Source organism: Passer domesticus, chromosome 6, assembly GCF_036417665.1.
Source record: "Passer domesticus isolate bPasDom1 chromosome 6, bPasDom1.hap1, whole genome shotgun sequence".
In the NCBI taxonomy this organism is placed as follows: Eukaryota; Metazoa; Chordata; class Aves; order Passeriformes; family Passeridae; genus Passer; species Passer domesticus.
The window spans coordinates 46,054,450-46,072,980 of NC_087479.1; the positions used below are offsets into that span (position 1 = coordinate 46,054,450).

General features: G+C 37.2%; 1 protein-coding gene across 1 annotated transcript in view; it reads left to right on the top strand.

Annotated features, from left to right (window-relative positions):
• Window positions 1–992: 992 nt before the first annotated feature.
• Window positions 993–18,531, top strand: part of LOC135302318 (mucin-5AC-like) — a 49,306-nt gene continuing 31,767 nt past the window's right edge. The window contains exons 1-21 of the mRNA XM_064422688.1: window positions 993–1,367; window positions 3,238–3,309; window positions 4,219–4,278; window positions 5,255–5,516; window positions 6,493–6,607; window positions 7,048–7,138; window positions 7,524–7,636; window positions 8,118–8,334; window positions 8,670–8,795; window positions 9,811–9,928; window positions 10,688–10,826; window positions 12,144–12,254; window positions 12,646–12,715; window positions 13,277–13,414; window positions 13,499–13,663; window positions 14,388–14,482; window positions 15,466–15,592; window positions 16,131–16,386; window positions 17,002–17,051; window positions 17,658–17,758; window positions 17,887–18,038. Coding sequence (XP_064278758.1) covers window positions 1,295–1,367; window positions 3,238–3,309; window positions 4,219–4,278; window positions 5,255–5,516; window positions 6,493–6,607; window positions 7,048–7,138; window positions 7,524–7,636; window positions 8,118–8,334; window positions 8,670–8,795; window positions 9,811–9,928; window positions 10,688–10,826; window positions 12,144–12,254; window positions 12,646–12,715; window positions 13,277–13,414; window positions 13,499–13,663; window positions 14,388–14,482; window positions 15,466–15,592; window positions 16,131–16,386; window positions 17,002–17,051; window positions 17,658–17,758; window positions 17,887–18,038 — 2,651 coding nt within the window. The 5' untranslated portion in view covers window positions 993–1,294. The remainder of the gene's footprint in view (window positions 1,368–3,237; window positions 3,310–4,218; window positions 4,279–5,254; window positions 5,517–6,492; window positions 6,608–7,047; window positions 7,139–7,523; window positions 7,637–8,117; window positions 8,335–8,669; window positions 8,796–9,810; window positions 9,929–10,687; window positions 10,827–12,143; window positions 12,255–12,645; window positions 12,716–13,276; window positions 13,415–13,498; window positions 13,664–14,387; window positions 14,483–15,465; window positions 15,593–16,130; window positions 16,387–17,001; window positions 17,052–17,657; window positions 17,759–17,886; window positions 18,039–18,531) is intronic.

An 18,531-nucleotide genomic window follows, 5' to 3' on the forward strand; every position in this document is an offset into this window, starting at 1 on the left:
TGTTCCATGATAATTTTTCATAAAACATAATAGAAAATCATATTTGAGAGAATTTCAAATGGACATTTAGTCTATTCCCTTGCCCCAGAGCACTATCAACAGCACTTAGACCATTCTCATGTAGGTATTTTGCTAACCTAGTGATGGAAATTGGACAGTATTACTAGGCAACCTAAATAAGTATTTCACCACCTTTTCAATGCACCTCTAACATCCCTCCATAATAGCTAAAATTATTCCATTTTGAACATTGTTATGACTCCAAAGAATACGGAGACTACACCAGCACCTTCTTTGCAGGAACTGTTTGAACCCATGTGGGATTATGGGATCTGCTCTCTTAGTGAAAGACTATGTTTCTCTACACCTCAGGGTAAAACACTATAAAAGGTTAATATCCCAAAGTGATAAAGATGTAAACAACTATTTTAACATACCCAAAAAGCATTCTTCACTGCCTCATTGCTCCTAAGATAAGGAATATTCCAGAAAATATTATTGCATACCTGTCCTTTAATATCTGTAGATATCACATGGATTTTTTTAAATCATAGGTGGAATCCAACTAATTTTTGATGGTGAAATCATGTTAGAAGGAAAACAGCTGAATAACCCTAAAATTGCCCATATGAGAAGGGGAGTCCCTCAAGGAAAGGGCCATATTACTGACTTGCCAACACAGAAGGATTCTCATTGTGTACACCTGTGTTGTACTTGGTCAGTGGGATAACAGCTGACCTTAAGTGGCATTTGATGTTGTCATTTTCACAAGCAAAGTAGCTACATAGGCAGGTGTGAACTCATTTAAAAAAACTTGTATCAGGTGGAACTTTATGGGAGCTTTTGAGAAGCTAATTATCATCACTTGCACTACGAAGAAAAAAAAAAAAAAAAAGAAAAAAAAAAAAGAAAAAAGTTAAGTAATTCACCCAAACTTCCTGCTCAAAAGTCACCCAGAAATCTCTTAAATTGTGTTTATCCCACAAGAAACAAAAATTTGGGAAGACTAGCCTAAGCAAAAATTCTTCTTGCTCACTTCATGACATTTCATCAAGAATATGGAGAGAAGACTCCTCCTAGAGTGTAAATAGCTGAGGGAAAGTCAGAGCATCCTCTATTTACCTCTGCACCTGTAAAAGAAAACGAAAATGTCTGAAGCCCCACCTTTTAAGAGCCTTGTGAAACAATCTGGGAACTGAGCCAAATTCTGCTCTCTCACTATATAAGAGTTGGGAACAGACAGGTATTTCCTCAGAGGCAGGTTGTTCGGTAGGTTCTACCGGACCTTCAGAAGATGGGTAAAGGTGGTGGGACACGAATACCACTGTGGATATCAATACTAGCCCTGGTCTTCATACAGATCAAAGGTAGGAAGATTCACTTGCTTGGCATTTTTACTGTTTTAAAGAATTTATAACTTGCTTTGGAGTTTGAAGCATTTTTTTTTCCCTTGGCTTTGTGAAGTTAATGAACCTATTACCTTCATGCAAGATTTTATTTTCTGCTTAAAAATACTTTCTTTCCTAAGAAGAGAAAATTAACTCTTTTGAAACTGTCATCCTATTTTTCTCCAGTTGAAATCTGGAACAGCTGCACTGCATTGAGTGGAACTTTCTCTGAACTTATATATCTACAAAAATACCTCAAGATTTGCATTTAGCTTTTAATATCCACTTTAAGGTGGTATAGCATTTCTAAATGTACAAACCAAAAGGTGCAAAGGTACCTCTGGAAAGGAATAAATCAGCTAAGGAGTATGTCTGCATGAATTATTAAAGACTCTGTTTATCAGCTGATATGAGAGTATTGAAGAAAGGGAGAATTTTGCTTGAAAATCATCATGCAATAGGTTTTCAAAATTATTTGCTTTTGCTTATGAAGTTCCATAAAAGCTTAGCACACAGGGTTGGTTTACAATGGGCTGAAAATAAATGGAACTGCTATAAATATTCTGAGGGCACTTAATAGTCACAGATGGATGGAAACCCCTTTAATTTTTTTTCTTTTTTCACCTGATAATTTCCCTTTAAGTTTAAGGTAACAACAATGTTAGTTTTAAATGTTTTGATCTCTAGTGCAGATTCTATTGTACGATTTAATATTTTTCCCGCTCCTAGGTAGCTCCGTAAGTAACTTATGTGAAGTAGTTGTAGTGTCAAAGAATAGCCTATGACAGGACTAGCTGTAGCATTAGCAAAACATGCAATGGCAGCAGGGATCTGCAGTGCATGTGGCATGGGACAGAGCAGAGCCACACAGTACATGGAGAGAGAGGCAAAAAACTCTCTGAGGCTGGGCACTGAAGGAGCCCAGAAGCACTGAATGGTTCCTACCTGAGAAAGGGACACATCCTCTAACCCCAGCTCTTTGCCCAGGAGGGCACTTGCAGAGCTCCCCTCAGCTCTGCTTTGAGCCTTAGCCCCTCTAGTGGTCCTAACCACAGACTGCCCTTGTGAGGGGCAGCAGGGGGTGAACCTCCCCTTGCACTTTTCTCTGGCCAGAATAGACTTCACCTCAACCTGCCCTCTGATGAGCTCTCACTAAACAGTACATTAAAAGCCCTGCTGGATAATGCATGTATTCTAGTTCTGATGCTGCACTGGAATGGAATAAAAAATGGTTTCTTTGCTTTGGGGTGAAATCAACAGGCATAAATGTATCTATTGAAAAGACCTTGCCTTCTGTGCAATGTGGCTTTTGCATTTATTTTCCTTCTGTGGCTTATTACAAAGAATCTCAAAGCCAAAGTTACTCTGTATTTTCTAGTTTCAAGCAAAGATCAGTCCTCTAACTCTAAAGTGAATTCTTTGTGTACAAAAGGGACTTATTTGAAAGCCATCTAGCTAGAAAGAAAGGTTTTAGTGATGCTTAAAGCACAGAGTGATCATAAAAACTAAGACATGTAGGTCCTTTATCTGAAAAGCTTCTAAGAGAATCCAGGAGTGTACTGTGACAGAATAAGGACCTGCTCAAATCACCACAGGTATGTTTTTGATGGCTTCCCTGCAGTAATTTATTACCCAAAAAGTTAAAAAAGGCAAAGGCTGAAGGAGTGATGTTTGGCCATCATTGCATGTAGCATGGGTCCTGATGCATTTCTGGCCTCCTGTACAAAAACATATCTTTGATTTTTCATATACTGAGTCTTGCACATTTAAACAGATATAATTGAGACATTATGAGGGGATTCAAGAAAATTAGACATTCACATTTCCTTTACTATTCTTCTTGATGCAGTTCAAGCCCAGGGTGGTGAACAACCAACAAAGTCAGAGTATGTTTCTCCATCTCTCCTGCAGCGACAAAAATGTAGGTACTTTTATGCTGATCTGTTTCTAAGGTTTTGTTCCAAATAAAGATGCTAAATAGTAAGATTATGAGAATATTTGGATTCCTAGCTACACACATACAATAAAAGAGAAGCCCTCTGTACGATATATCCAGTTCTCAGACAATCTCTGACTGCTCTAAGCTTGGGAATTTCCTCTGAGATCTGGCCCATTGGATCTGCTCTACTGATACGATACAGTTATCTAATCTTTGACTTCACGAAAGGTACATAACTTATATCTAAAAGTGTATTTTCAGAAGAGGTGTGTGTTTACATACATATCACCAAGGTACTTGATAGTAGGTAATAAAAGGCACATTTTTTTTTACACTGTGTCAAGATGACTGCATCACTCCCAAGAGAATAAGAAAGCTGTAACTACCTTAAACATTAGAATAATTATGTACTACAAGATCGTGCATGACACGTAACTGAACAGTGCAAAATAAGGATGGAAGGATCCAAAGCTGACTGGTGTATTAGTGATGACAGTCACTGAAATAATTGATCATTAAGTCTACCCTGCAAAATGTGTCCAAGGTTATTTAAAAATACCTGTTGTAATCCATATTACAATACAGTGCTCTGAGCATCATATTGCTGCTTTTGCGTTCAGAGTATCAGGGTCAGCATCAGATGGGAGTCTTGAACAACTGATGGAAGAAAGTACTACAGTCTGTGCAATTTAGCTGTTAGTGAAATTTATAGAAAGAATACAAATCATTATGTAAAAACCACTAATAAGACCTTGTGGAAAGTTTCCACTAGAGTGTAACTCGTAGTAGGAAATATTATTCACTAAAAAGATTAGGCAATCTCTACCCATGTTTTAGGACTTCAGAAAAGATTAAACCTGGCCATTTTTTCTTCTTTCTATTTTCTACCAGCTTTCAAATCCCAAGGAGTGACAATCATTCCACCTTTTCAAAACGCACTGAAAGTAAAGGGTAAGTTAAACAAATGTCATGGCTCAGATATCTGTGCCCTTGTTAATGACAAAGAGCATGGAGTGACTGAAAAAAAAATCAATAAATTGTGTAAGAACCTTTAGCATCATAAACCAAAAAATTAACAGAGGATTAATTTATCAGGTAATACAGATAATCTAAATGTGAATCTACATCTTCTGACTCATTGTTCTATGATGGAGCTGTAAGAAAATTTTTAATATATATATTTAAACATGAGTACATATTGTACATGTTTTTCCATGGTATTATATATATTTCCAGTGAAGAGAGGAAAATACTAGTGTGCTGAAAACTGTTGAGGCACCTTATCCAGGGAATAGGGTACAATTCAAGCAGGCTGAGTGTAAATGTGGAAAGGGATTGGGAGGATAATCAGGCATTTTGGAGAGTATGCTTGCAAGAAAAGGAAGACTGAAAAGAAAGAAGAGATTTCTATAATGGGCTGGGGGAGGAGTAGGGAGGTGGAACCCCTTCAAGGTGAAGTGTAATTTTGGCACAAGAACACCCAGGCATACATGGGACAGGAATATATTTTGGAAGATGTTCACCAAAGTCCTCCAGCCATTTAGTGGCTGTGGGTATGAGTGGCATTCCCAACTAGGAGTATCAGCTAGTTTTAAACTAGCTTTAAAATGGTTTTATGGTGAAATTTTACATACATACATTTAGGAAAGGATTCATGGGATAGGGAAGTCATCAGAACTGGAGCATTGGATCTAGTGACCCCAGAGGTCTCTTTTGATCCTAAGCCCTATATCCCTATGTAAAACTGATTAAGCACAAAAAGCAACAGAAATAAATAAATAATGACAAATAAATAGCTTGACAAAACAGAAAAAAGATGAGCTGTTTGGAAAGAGGATGGTGAAAGAAGCAGGAGGGATAAAACATCTGCAGGGAGCGTATTACAAAAAACTACAGAAAATTCTTATTGCTTGTTTTGAATCCACAGCTGGCAACCCCTCTCACAATGGCCGTGTGTGCAGCACATGGGGTAACTTCCACTTCAAGACCTTTGATGGGGACATCTTTTACTTCCCTGGGGTCTGCAATTACATCTTTGCATCCAACTGCAAGTCTTCCTATGAGGACTTCAACATCCAGATTAGGCGTGCAATGGTGGAAAATGCTACTGTGATCACTCATGTCATCATGAAGCTGGAAGGAGTTGTGATCGAACTGACCCCCAGCTCTGTCCTGCTCGACAACAAACTGTATGTTCCTACCTTGTTCTGGGCTCTTTGAGCAAATATCCCTTTCCCTCATTGCTCATTGCTCCCAAGCAGTGGGAGGGCTCAGGTCCTTCCTGAAGTAGTAACAGAAACGAAGGAGGGCTTGACAGCAAGCTAAGTGTCACTTGTGCAGATTATCCCTGTGGCTATTTTGTTCAGATGAGCTGTATCCAATATGCTGTTCCACTGCTACCATAGTCTATGTATGTAAGCAATTAAGTCTATAAGCTGTATTCTTTACACCCTTGAAGTTAGTAGTTTCTATTAATCTTAGCATGGCAGAATCTCTGTGAGGAATATTTGACAGCTTTTTTTCTTGCACTGAGCAGTGTGCAGTAAAGCAGTGACTGCTCTTCAGCTTGTACCTGAATTAATTTAAAATTATCTGTTTGCTATCTATGTGGCAATTGTAGCACTGACTTTTGCATAGGGTGTGAAACCTACCCAAAAGTTCAGGTAAATATTTGGGCAGCTATTCCACAGTGAGCTGTCTGCTATGGCAGCTATGTACAGTGAGCTAGTCTAAAGGTTATCTCAGGTACAGCTTCCTGAATGGCACTCATGTCACAGAAAGCCTGGAGTCTCTCCCTTTATTAGCAAATGCTTCAAGGAGTAAATAGCAATATCCTGAAGGATACTGACTGCAAAACAGAGCCTCCCAGCACTTTTTTGAACAATACAACCACAGACATAAGCTAACACTTTACCCAGCAAAATACTCTTAATGGAGAAAGCCAAAAGGAACACCAGAAGGCTGATCCTTTTGCATGATGAGAGGCAATTGCATAGGAAATAGACAAAATATTAAAAACCTGTGTTGTCTGTAGTAGTTCTTTCTCTAATTTCTTCACCAATAACATGCTGAAAATTCTCAAAGAGAATGAGAAAGGATATCATTGTGGACATTCAATGGATATTCTGTCCCTACCTCTGCTGATTTATGATGATCTTTCCCCAGGGTCCAGATGCCCTACAGCCATATGGGAGTCTTTATAGAGAGAAGTAACAACTATTTGAAAGTTTCTGCCAAATTGGGACTGACCTTCCTTTGGAATGGACAAGATGCCCTCCTGGTAAGAAAACCTCCAAAACACAGCAGAAAGTCTGTATTTTGAAAATAGTCTGCTTACACCTTTGCAGTATTATAGCCAGACAAACATTAGTTACTGCTGGATTTGTGTCCATTTTTAGTCTTTTCTCAATTTCCTGGGTTTTTTTCCCCATCAAGCTCAGCTCAGAATCAATAGATGCCAAATTATAATGTTCCTGCCTCACCATAAAATATTCCTGAGATTCCAGACCTGGCAAAGTATTGATGTTCACAACCCAGGGCTAGGATAATAGCGAGCTTTTCTTGGTCATCACTGATCATTCCAATGGTGCCTACGTTGTTATCACACAGCATAGTCTCTAAGACAAACATATCTCAAATTTTGAGTACACAAGAAGTATTGGCATAACCATCAAGACTGCCTTTTCTATAAAGCTTCTTCCTCCTTTTTTTTTTTTTTAGGTGGAACTAGATAAGAAATATGCAAATCAAACTTGTGGACTTTGTGGGGACTTCAATGGAATTCCAGTCAGCAATGAATTTATTTCAGGGAGTAAGTAATAAAAAGCATTATTAAGTACTGGTGCTTTTTTTTTAAAATTCTTAGAATATACTTTAATATAGGTTGCGGGTGGAAAACTGGGGATACTTCATGTATACCTGTGATGTCAGTTTTGCAATGCCAGGATTTTGAGATGTAATTAGACTGCTTCTATATCACTGTTAGATATTTTAAGACCTGCCACATTAAAATTTCTGGTTGTTTTCAATAGTTAGGATCCAGTTTTTATATATACTGTTCATATTTTCCCTTTCATATTATAGTGATATTATTTGGTAATCACTGTTCATGTCATAGCAGGTAGTGTCACAAAAGAAAATAACTCCATGCAAAATTTAGTAAGCATTATTCTAATATTTGAACTGTTTTTTTACAGAGACAAGACTGTCCCCCATACAGTTTGGTAATAGGCAGAAGATGGATGGACCCACAGAGCAGTGTGATGATCCTATTCCTCCTACTTCTCCGATGAACTGCTCAAGAGAATTTGTAAGAACCTCTCTCTCAAAATTTGTTTCCTCACTATGAATACATTCTCTGTCTTTGGAAAAAAACTTTTTAGAAGGGGGAAAAAATGGAGCATGAATATGACTCAGCTATAGGTCTCAAAAGAAAAATATTCTTAATTTCATGTTGTACTCCATGCTAGAATGAATGCCAAAAATTTTCATTCCCCTATTACAAGAAGACTGCATATTCTCCATAAAGAGAAAATTACTGAGGAGGTCTTAATATAAAGAAATTATATAATTCTTGGGAAGTGACCTGAGGTGACAGTAACTAAGGCTATGAAAGCTACAAGAGTTATTCTATGTGGTTTTGGCCTAATGATTTATTTGTCCTTAAATATCAACTTATGGATACTGTTGGAAGGGTTTCTGGACCAGATCAATCTTTGATTTGTTCTTGTTCATGCCTTAATTATTTTCATATGTTCTCAACACTTTATCTTCTCTCTTTTCCTTCCTAGGCCTCCATCTGTGAGACAGTATTAACCAGCAAAGCATTTACAAGTTGTAACGTGCTTGTGAATGTCCAGGACTACATTGAAACTTGCATACAAGATCTGTGCCACTGTGACAGCTCTATGGCTGACTTCTGCATGTGCAACACCTTTGCTGAGTACTCCCGGCAGTGTGCTCATGCAGGTGGACAGCCCCAGAACTGGAGAACCTCAGACCTGTGCCGTGAGTATCTCGGGAAGGGACCTCCACCTGTGCTTACACATCTAGTAAACTTCACATGTGTGAGGTTTTTTCCTGAAGAAGATAGTTTAAAAGTGCATGCAATTATAATGAAACCAGTTTTTACCTGGTCATACACTAGACTTTGGGAATATGGACGTATGGGGATTTTGCCTAGGGAGTTTTCAATATGAATCAGAAAATCTAAAATGTTTCAGCCTCTGCTTGGATCAGGATACCCTATCATATCTTGACAGAAGACAACCTAAATTGAAAAAAAAAGCTTTCTCAAACCTTTAAATGAAAAGTCAGCTTTACAATACTCTTTCTACTTTTAGCCAAATCATGTCCATTCAACATGCAATACCATGAGTGTGGCTCTCCCTGCTCTGACACGTGCAGCAACCCAGAACGGTCTGCACTTTGTGAAGATCACTGTACAGATGGCTGCGTCTGTCCTCCAGGCAAGTTCATTTCCTGCCCTTTTCTCACACCAACCCCTCTGGAATACTCACCTGTACACATTTAACAACTTTTGTACTCTGGATCATTCCTATCACATCATCAGTGTTATTATCGTGGAAGTAATAGCTACATTTCTCCCCTGGATGCACTATTTCTATTCAAATTACTAAATATGGCCTTTTAAACAACAAATGTGCTTTATATATTTATTTTTAAATGTATGTATATAAAATGACTGAACTAAGAATAAGATAATTTGCTCCTAACAACAGCAGAGTCTTCTATTCTCAGCATTCAAATTCAGTTCACAGAAAGTATAAAATGTTTAAGCAGATTTTGCATGCAATCATAACTCCTTTGCTGTTAGCAAAGCTGCATCTGGTTCCACAAATGACCAAATCCTTCTTGTCAAGTGTTAGGTGTCTAAACAACAAGGAGCTGACAGAGTGCTAGGCAGTGTGTTAGATCTGATGCTTCAGAGAATTACACACAAGAACTGTGTATCAGTACAAGACAGATGTGTTCTTTGTGCATACTTCTGGGTCTAAATTTTTGTTGCTGTTGTGACTGTATATCACAGGAGCTTCACCCCTTGCAGCTGTTCTGCCCATTCCCATGATGTCTCACAGAATTAACCATCACTTGTGTCATAGCACTGACTTATCTAAGGCAATCCTCTGTCTCTGGGCATAGAAATATTTACTCTACAGATATGTCACTGGGCAGTCTTACAAATGGTTCATATATTTCAGCTCATTACCTAATAGTTTTTATCCTAATTCCATTCTAATGAAATCCATAACAGAAGGGTACTTTCCTAGAGGTCCCTTTTGATCATGCTAAGCTTTTAAATAGACTTCAGTGGAATATAGCCCTTCAATGTCTACATAGCTTGCATCCTATTATTTTAAAGTACAGCAGAAATGGGACGTAGTCTCAGGCATCTGCTAGATATGTGTTCAAAGGCAGGTTCTGCAGTGCACAGGATAAATAACACACCCTTTCTTTTCCTAGGAATGGTATTTGATGATGTTAATGGTGCTGGCTGCATTCCCCGCAGAGAATGCCACTGTACCTACGAAGGTGAAACTTATGCCCCTGGTGCCTCCTTCTCATCTAAATGCAGATCATGGTAACATATTTTCTCACTTTTTGGTTGTTTGGGTTTTGGGTTGGGCTTTTTTGTGCGTGAGCTGAATATTTACTGATGTCCCCTTAAAAAACAAATTAGCAACTACTTACCAATTGAAGTTCCATAATTACATTGCTTTAAAGGTTGCTTTCATGTCTGTTTTCCCTTCAAACTTGGAACAAAAATTTGAGTTTTTGAACAGTTGCTTCAATTTCAAGAAATACCAATGAAAGAAGATAATCAAATACCAGAGGTGTTTAAAAATGTGAATTAGTGTTATACCTTTGCAGCATACAGTGTAATGCTAAGGTGCTCATATAAAGATTATGGAGACCATGACATTTGGGGGCATGTTACATTTAGAGTGGGAGATCACATTTGAGAGGCATGTTTAACAAGTATATATTTTTTTATTATCCCTATAATTACTGAAGTATTTCTTCATACGTGTATACAACTGTACCTACCTATTTATTTCTTTTCCAAGAAATACTTAAAATAGTTGACATGGATTACAAGTTCACCTGGACTGAATTCTGTCCAAAGATTGGAAATCAACAACAATATATATAGAAAATTATCACTTTAATATAAATGTGCCTGCCCCATATTTGTCTGAGACTTCAAAACAATACCGGTTTCTTTGGCACTATGATCAGTGTTTCAAGAGGAAAATTAGGGCATCATCTGCCCTTACTGCCTTTTTATTTTGTTTACACTTGCATTACCCAATGTCACTGAATGCCTCCTTCATTTCAGTACCTGTGTTGGAGGTGAATGGTCTTGTATCACTCAGTCGTGCCCTGGGACTTGCAGTATTGAAGGAGGTTCCCACATTTCAACATTTGATGAGAAATACTACTCCTTCTTTGGAGACTGTAGTTATGTCCTAACCAAGGTAAAAATGAGTCACAATCCTTGCTAAGGGAAAATGGTTTTATTGTATATAACGTTTTTTGATGAAAACTTCTGGCAATCACATCAGTTTTCTGAGTCATTGAGGGTTAATGTGGTTATAGGGTTAACACTCCTAAATGGATTTCAGGGGCTTTTCTGTTAACGTTATACTAAATAATATTGTAGTGTTTTTGTGTTCTTTGGTAATGTTTTAGGATTTGCACTGAGTTTTATGTTAGATTTCATAAGCCTAGGTGTATTCATTGTTTATTTTTATTGAATGACTAAGGTAAACTATTTTCATAAGGACTTCATATTAAATAAAATCTTCTTGACATGATCAATCTGAATGTTACTAAGAAAAAGAATCATAAAATCTTAAATTAGCTAGAATGAGATGATTTAGAAATAGATTAACTTAAATCACTGAAACTTTTGGATAAGATTCACAAGCACTGCCTTAATACACAATGGCAGGATAGGTCAGACTTACACATTAAACTCCTCCTTTTGGCACCAACACATAAAATTAGATTCTCAGGGTCTCTGGAGGTGGAGGAAAACCCCTAAATTTGTACACAAAAGTTCAAAAAGCCCCAGAATTTACTACTGAATTTCTAGATGGCTATAATTCTGCATCTCAGCTGTCCTCAATTTAGTCTTTAATATGCCAAAAAAGTGATACGGCACATTCAGAATTAAAGCCTTCTGAGTCTTTCTCTGTTGTGTTTTGGCCATTAGGAACACTTTGAAGATTGCTCACAGAACACAGTTCTATGAAAATCAGAACTGAGTCAAAATCTGAACCTTTATGTAGTAACTTCCTGAATAATAATTTCATTTTCCATGAGAGAATATTTAAATCCATATTTGCTACCTTTTAAAAGAATGTCCAAATCATCAGAGTCTTGAATAATCTATTCAGTGCAGATGACATTGGAAGCAATCTTTTCTCTCCCTGGTAAACTTCATAACCAGTGGGCAAGAAAGGCACACCTCCTTCTGCTTTAGCATACTAAACAGATATTACCTACACGTTAGGAACTTGTCTTACTAATGCATGAGGAAGTTTTAATTTTCAGATTAATATGTCTAACTCACCCCTGAAAGCCAGCAGCAATGCGGTGTGCCGACTGCATGAATGCCGACTTACTTAGTGATTCCAGACATACATGTTAGACCATAAGAGGAAGAAAAAATGAAATAAACAATATTTTTAAAAGACTAAATTTACTAAGAGTTCCATTTGAATTTTTTGGAGGTAACTATTTCAATATAGCAAATCCTTTTAACAATACCTTTGGTTTTCTTCTTCAAGCTCTGTGACAGCAATGAATTCACAGTGTTGGGGGATATCCACAAGTGTGGCCTGACTGACACTGAGACATGCCTCAAGGGTGTTGCCATCAGCCTAAACAGGGGACAAACGGTGAGCAGCAAATGCACACACTGACATCCTGCAGGGATGTTCTCTAAGGTTAACAGACAAGGCAAATGACACCTAACAGCACAAACAAGAAATTTGCACTGCCTTTTTGTTTTATCAAATTTGAACATTATTAAAAGAAAAATTAAGAATAAAGTACATTAGAAGAGAAGATCTTAGTAGCTTTCTGTTACTTAGATAACTTCTGGTTTTTGCTTTCTTTGACAGTCAGTGGAACACAGTAATAAAGATTAAGGAAATAGTACAGGCATCACAACCTCATCATAGTCTCCCTCCATTATTTTTCCCTTTATCTTGAGTAGTATTGGACAGGAAACATTTGGAAAGTATTTAATTTATCTGCTTGATAATAATTATCTTTTCTTGTGGACAGAACATTGTGATCCAGCCTTCTGGGAGTGTATTTGTGAATATGATCTACACACAGTTACCATTCTCAGCAGGTAAGTTCCTTTGAAAAACTTGTATTTCTCATTTTTATCTTAAAATGTTATTACACGAGTTAAACTAAAGATAAATTCTACCTCTGGTTACACTGCAGAAAACCCAGAGCACTGCCATAGTGCTCCCATTTTTATGTAATAGGATTTGCCTATTCAACATTAATAACTTCAGCAAGATCATGGTTTATATTTAGCAATATGTAATTAGTTCAAGCAAATTGTGTTATTGAACACTTTCAGATCCAAACATTGTCATAGAGAGGAAAGAAAAATTCTGACATGCATCTGGACTACCAAAAGCATGTGTTCTTCCCTCATTTTAAAACACCTGACAGAAAGTGGAGGTTTTGTATATATTTGTTGCTTAGATGTTTAGGTTGGACTGTTTTGGTGCAGGATTGGAAATCCTGTAAGGATCATTTTCCCCCCAGTTCTTCAGAAGCTAGGATCATATCAAACACAGCTGTAGAATTCCTCTACAATATCGTTCCTATAACGAACAATTATTTTCAACTACTCATCTCGAATGAAATTATAACTATTTTGTTCTTATATCCCTAGCAAATGTCACCATCTTCAGGCCTTCATCTTTCTTCATAATTCTGCAAACAACTTTTGGTCTGCAGCTACAGGTTCAACTTGTGCCTTTAATGCAAGTTTTTATAGACTTGGACCCATCACATAAAGGGCAGACCTGTGGTGAGTGACCTTGTCCTAACAACTGCCTTCACCAGCACCTGTCATCCTCTAGGAGACTTGCACAGACCATCTGCTTCCTTCTAGGTCTCTGTGGAAACTTCAATGATGTACAGACAGATGATTTCAAAACCACCAGTGGCGTGATAGAGGGCACTTCAGCTGCCTTTGGCAATACTTGGAAAACTCGGGCTGATTGTCCTGATGCCAAAAATACCTTTGAGGACCCCTGTACTGTCAGCATACAAAATGGTAAGCTCAGCAATCTTTTCTATTCTCCTTTAAGATGCAAAGACGGAATAAGCTGATCAACCACCAAGCATTTAGCCAAAATAACAGAACTATTTGCACATGCAGACAACTTTCCTTGGTTGACACTATAAATCTTCAACTACAAAATATTTTACTAGTTATTATTTATTATCTTCAGATATATTCCTTTGGATGAAGACAACAAGTCAACTTAATTAAGGGAAACTGGAACCATACAGCATATTAGGGATTCATTCCTGGAAAGGACTGATTGTCTCAGCTATGCCTAGCCCCTCTGAAGGTTGTAGCCCTTCCACTCTCAAGCTGAGAACCAAACTTACAGTTCAGAGACTGAAATAATTCAAGCTGCATTTCCGCCAACAAAATATATCATTCTTGAGTATTCACAAGCTACTCTTCTATTTTCTGAGATGAACTAGCATAGTTTTAATTTACAGTGTGAACCTTTCTTTTTAAAATTCAGCTAGGGGTATCTTTAGTCTATTCCATGACAATTATCATGAATTAGAGAACATTCAATTTATGAAGAGTTCGTACTTCTGCCTAGAGGAAGTGAAAGCCTGTGTACCTCAGCAAATGCAGAGCTTAATTATATTGTAATGTTAAGCTTCTGTAATTTCCCTGGAGGTGGTATAGTTATGTTGAGACAAGAGTTTTGCAAATGCACTGCCATAGAAATCCTTACCATGTTTTCAATTCACAGACCAGTATGCTCAGCACTGGTGTGGACAGCTCTCTGATACCACAGGACCTTTTGCTGAATGTCACTCAACAGTGAATCCAGAAATTTACCAAAAGGTATTTGGCTCTAACTCTATCCATCCAATATAGGAAAAAAATCTTCAGATTTCTGATACTAACCTGAGAGAATAACTTGCCAGTTGTGAGAAGATGCATTCATGATAGTTCTTTACAAGCCAAGGGTTCATTCTTATCTACACAATATGAAATTTGCTCCTTTGTGAAACTATCTTTCTTTCTATTCCCTGGAGGATAAACATGTGTTTTCCTCCTGCATCTATTTTTAGGCACAAACTTAAAGACTAAGTTAGGAGTTTGGATTTGCTGTCAAAGGATAAAAATTGTCCCTTCTGAGAGATCTAATGAAAGCTTTAGCCAGAATCTTAGCTGACACTTTAACTCCTCTGAACTGCTCTCAGAAGGCTTTTGCATACAAGCAAGGATAAGGCAAGCAATGTGCATAAAAAACCAACATTGAGAATTAGACAAGATGTGAACGAAAATGTTCCAGGAATTTTAGGTGATGAAACCCTGTACCAGAGTCCCTGGGTAATTTAATTAACCTTCCTGTTATTGGAAATTTGTAAGATTATGCTCAATAAATATCATCTGGAATTAACAATACTGTATGATCCCTGCCCAGCATAGCAACACATCAAATAACTTGTATTCTTTGTTCCTCTGCTGCAGAGAGCCCAGGCTCTTAAGAAAAAGCTCCAAAAGCTGGGTGTCATCAAATAATCTCCATTTATTCTAAATATATATGGCACAGTGGCAACAAATTTGGAGTAGTTATAAAACTGCCAATGTGAAAAAATAAAAAGAAAAAATAGTGAACCTTTAATTACTCTTTTTTTTCCATAAATAATCTCTTTGAAAGAGCTCAGTGAAAATCAGGCATATACACTTATTCATGTATAGTCCACTTATACATGTGGATTACACTCACTTTAACTTCTAATGAACATAACACACTTAAACAACTGCAGAGTTCCGTGGTTTTGACATGACATTCTGGTGATCACATCTTCTGTTCCTAGACCTGTATGTTTGACACGTGTAACTGTGAGAAGAGTGAGGATTGCATGTGTGCTGCCCTTTCCAGCTATGTCAGAGCCTGTGCTGCTAAAGGAGTTGTTCTCACTGGATGGAGGAGCAAAGCCTGCAGTAAGTTTTACATCCCTTTGCCTTTTGAAAATGATCAGCCAGAAGGCCCCACACAGCAACTCTCAGGGATTCCACAGTAAATTGTGTCAAACTGTGTTTAAGTATAGCATTGACTTTCAAGAAGCTGAGTAGGAAAGGAATGCCATAAAAGACAAACAGCAAACAAGGAGAAATATTAAAAATAGGCCTTGTTAGATTACTTGCTCAGAACCATCAGAAAAAAACCTGAAGAGTAATACCCTTAAAACAGGAATAAAATAAGTAGGGTGTTTCTCAACTTTGACAATAAGTATAAAAACAGCATAGAGGAAGAAACCTACTGTGTCCTAATATAATTGAACTTTGTTCTTTTTTTAAAAACATTTGACACATTTATAAGAGAAAATTTTGCTCTGTTACTACAAAAAATTACACTAATGGGCATAAAGCATATGTACATACAATGCCACGTTTGTCATACATACTTTATCTCAAATACTTTATACCTATATTGATTCTTGAATGAACAACAAATGTAACTGACCTTCTTACTCTCAAGCGAAATACACCACCTTGTGTCCGAAGTCCTTGAAGTACACCTACAATGTTGATTCCTGCCAACCCACCTGCCGCTCTCTGAGTGAGCCTGATGTCACATGCAGCATCAAGTTTGTCCCAGTTGATGGCTGTACCTGCATAAATGGAACCTACATGGATGACAGTGGCAAATGTGTGCCTGCTTCTAGCTGTCCTTGTTACTACAAAGGAACACCTCTGTCTTCTGGAGAAGTTGTTCATGATAATGGTGTTGTCTGGTAAGAGATTGGTAAAAAAAAAAAAGGAAAGAGATTGATTTGATTTCCTAACATTTATATAGTTTCATAACTGCCTATAACCAAACTAATTTCTATAGCAGAAAATTTCAATTAAAAAATCACAGCCTCTTAAATTCTTAGGGCTACCCACGTTTGGAAGATTGTACATAAACTACTACAGAAATTCAACAAACAGTCCTGTTGTGGGTCAGTCTTTGCTAACAGCCAAACTCCCACCCTGTCCTTTACTCTCTGCCTCCCTTCCTCCCTTGCCTCCACACATATTTTTCTAATCCATGACTGTAAAAGGCTTGTTCCATGGTGAAAGATGCCTGATAATCCTGTTAAAGATTATTCCCATTATGATGAGAATCTGAATTATTCTGAAGGACAGCTTTAAACCGGGCATATAGACAGAGAAAACATTATATAGAATCAACTTGTGTTTTGTTCTACTCTAATATAGAATATTAATATTTTTGAAATGTGCACACTATTTGATGAAGGATGCATTTTATTTTATCACACAGTAATTTTTCATTATTTCAAGTTCATTGGTAAATAGGATGAAACTTAACAAGATGTTTAAAAATATCCATTCCCTTCTTTTTATAGCACTTGTGCCTATGGAAAGCTGAGCTGCATTGGAGAGAAGCCTGAACCAGGTAACATATCACTTAAGGTTTTCTTTAATTCTTCCTTTCCATCTTCACTCTTTATTTCTTTCTTCTGTTGTCATAATGATGCAAATTGTACAAGTCTGAAATCAACCAAGAAAATGAATTGAGGTCTTCTGTAACATAGAGGACATTCTCAAAATATAAAGAAACACTGTCTTACCTTTCAGGTGGCTGAAACAATTTAGAACCCCCTGGGTTACCCAGGGTAAAAGGATACTTGGTCACCTCACTCAATGTGAGAGGAAAACTATTCACATTTTATTAAAATATAAAAGCAAAAAACCCCCGAAGCAACCAAAAAAAAAAAAAAAGCCCGAGCAAGTATACAAGGATATTTGTTATCCTGCTTTGTTCTGCTTTTCTGAAAGGAAGTGCTTCATGAAGCTAAATAAAAATTAATTTTATAGAGTAGTCCAAGCATAATAACAAAAAAACACTATGTCAAAACAATATTTGGTTTCTCTCTCTTGCTACATGCATCGCATTAAGGTACACACAATTCAAAAGGAGTATTTCATTTTTTTCTTGGAAACACAAAGATATAAATGCATGGTTGGTCTCATGTTTCTCATGGCTTTTACTCTCTTTCAGTCTGTGTTCCTCCCATGGTTTATGTTGACTGTAGCAATGTCACTGCAAATGTGGTAGGAGCAGGATGCCAGAAGAGCTGTCAGACTCTAGATATGGAATGTGTAAGTACAGACTCTTTATACCGAGCTGAAAGCATATTAATCAAGCTATCTCTTACAATCACCAGCTGCAGCTGGACTCTTCCACCAGGGGAATGTTTCAAGACATGTTTTCTTTATGGTCCTTACAGTACAAAACTCACTGTGTCTCTGGCTGCGTATGTCCTCATGATCAAGTGTTGGATGGCAAAGGTGGCTGTATTGCTCCAGAAGACTGTCCATGTATCCACAATGGGAATTCCTACAGTCCAGGAGAATCAATCAGAGTTGGCTGTAACAACTGGTAAGAGCATATTGAAAAATAATAGTTTGGAAATAAAAAAATAGAACAGCTTAAGATCTAAGCAAATAACATCATTTCACTCTAGCAGTATCAAAATTTCTAGGAAGGAATCCTGCATAAAACAATCCACTTAGTACCAAAAAAGCAAGCTCTGTCTATTTTTCTCAATGGCACAGCCCAGAAACTGCAAGTTGTCAGAAAAACACCGTGGTTTTGATGTTGTCATGTTCATTCAAGTCAAAAAATCTTTCTTCCAAGGAAATCCTTCCACTTTAATAGATCCAAGAGGATCTGGAAATGTGAATGTCTTCTGATGCAGTTGATTCATTACACTAAGTAACACAGTCTTTGAATAAATTCCAATAGTTCTCGAGCTATATTGCATTTTTTCAGAATAAGCAAGCCTTATTTTTTCATTAGACTCTTAACACACATTAAAATACAGAAATGTACCTATATTTATATTGTGTATTTGTCTAGTTTTTACATTTGG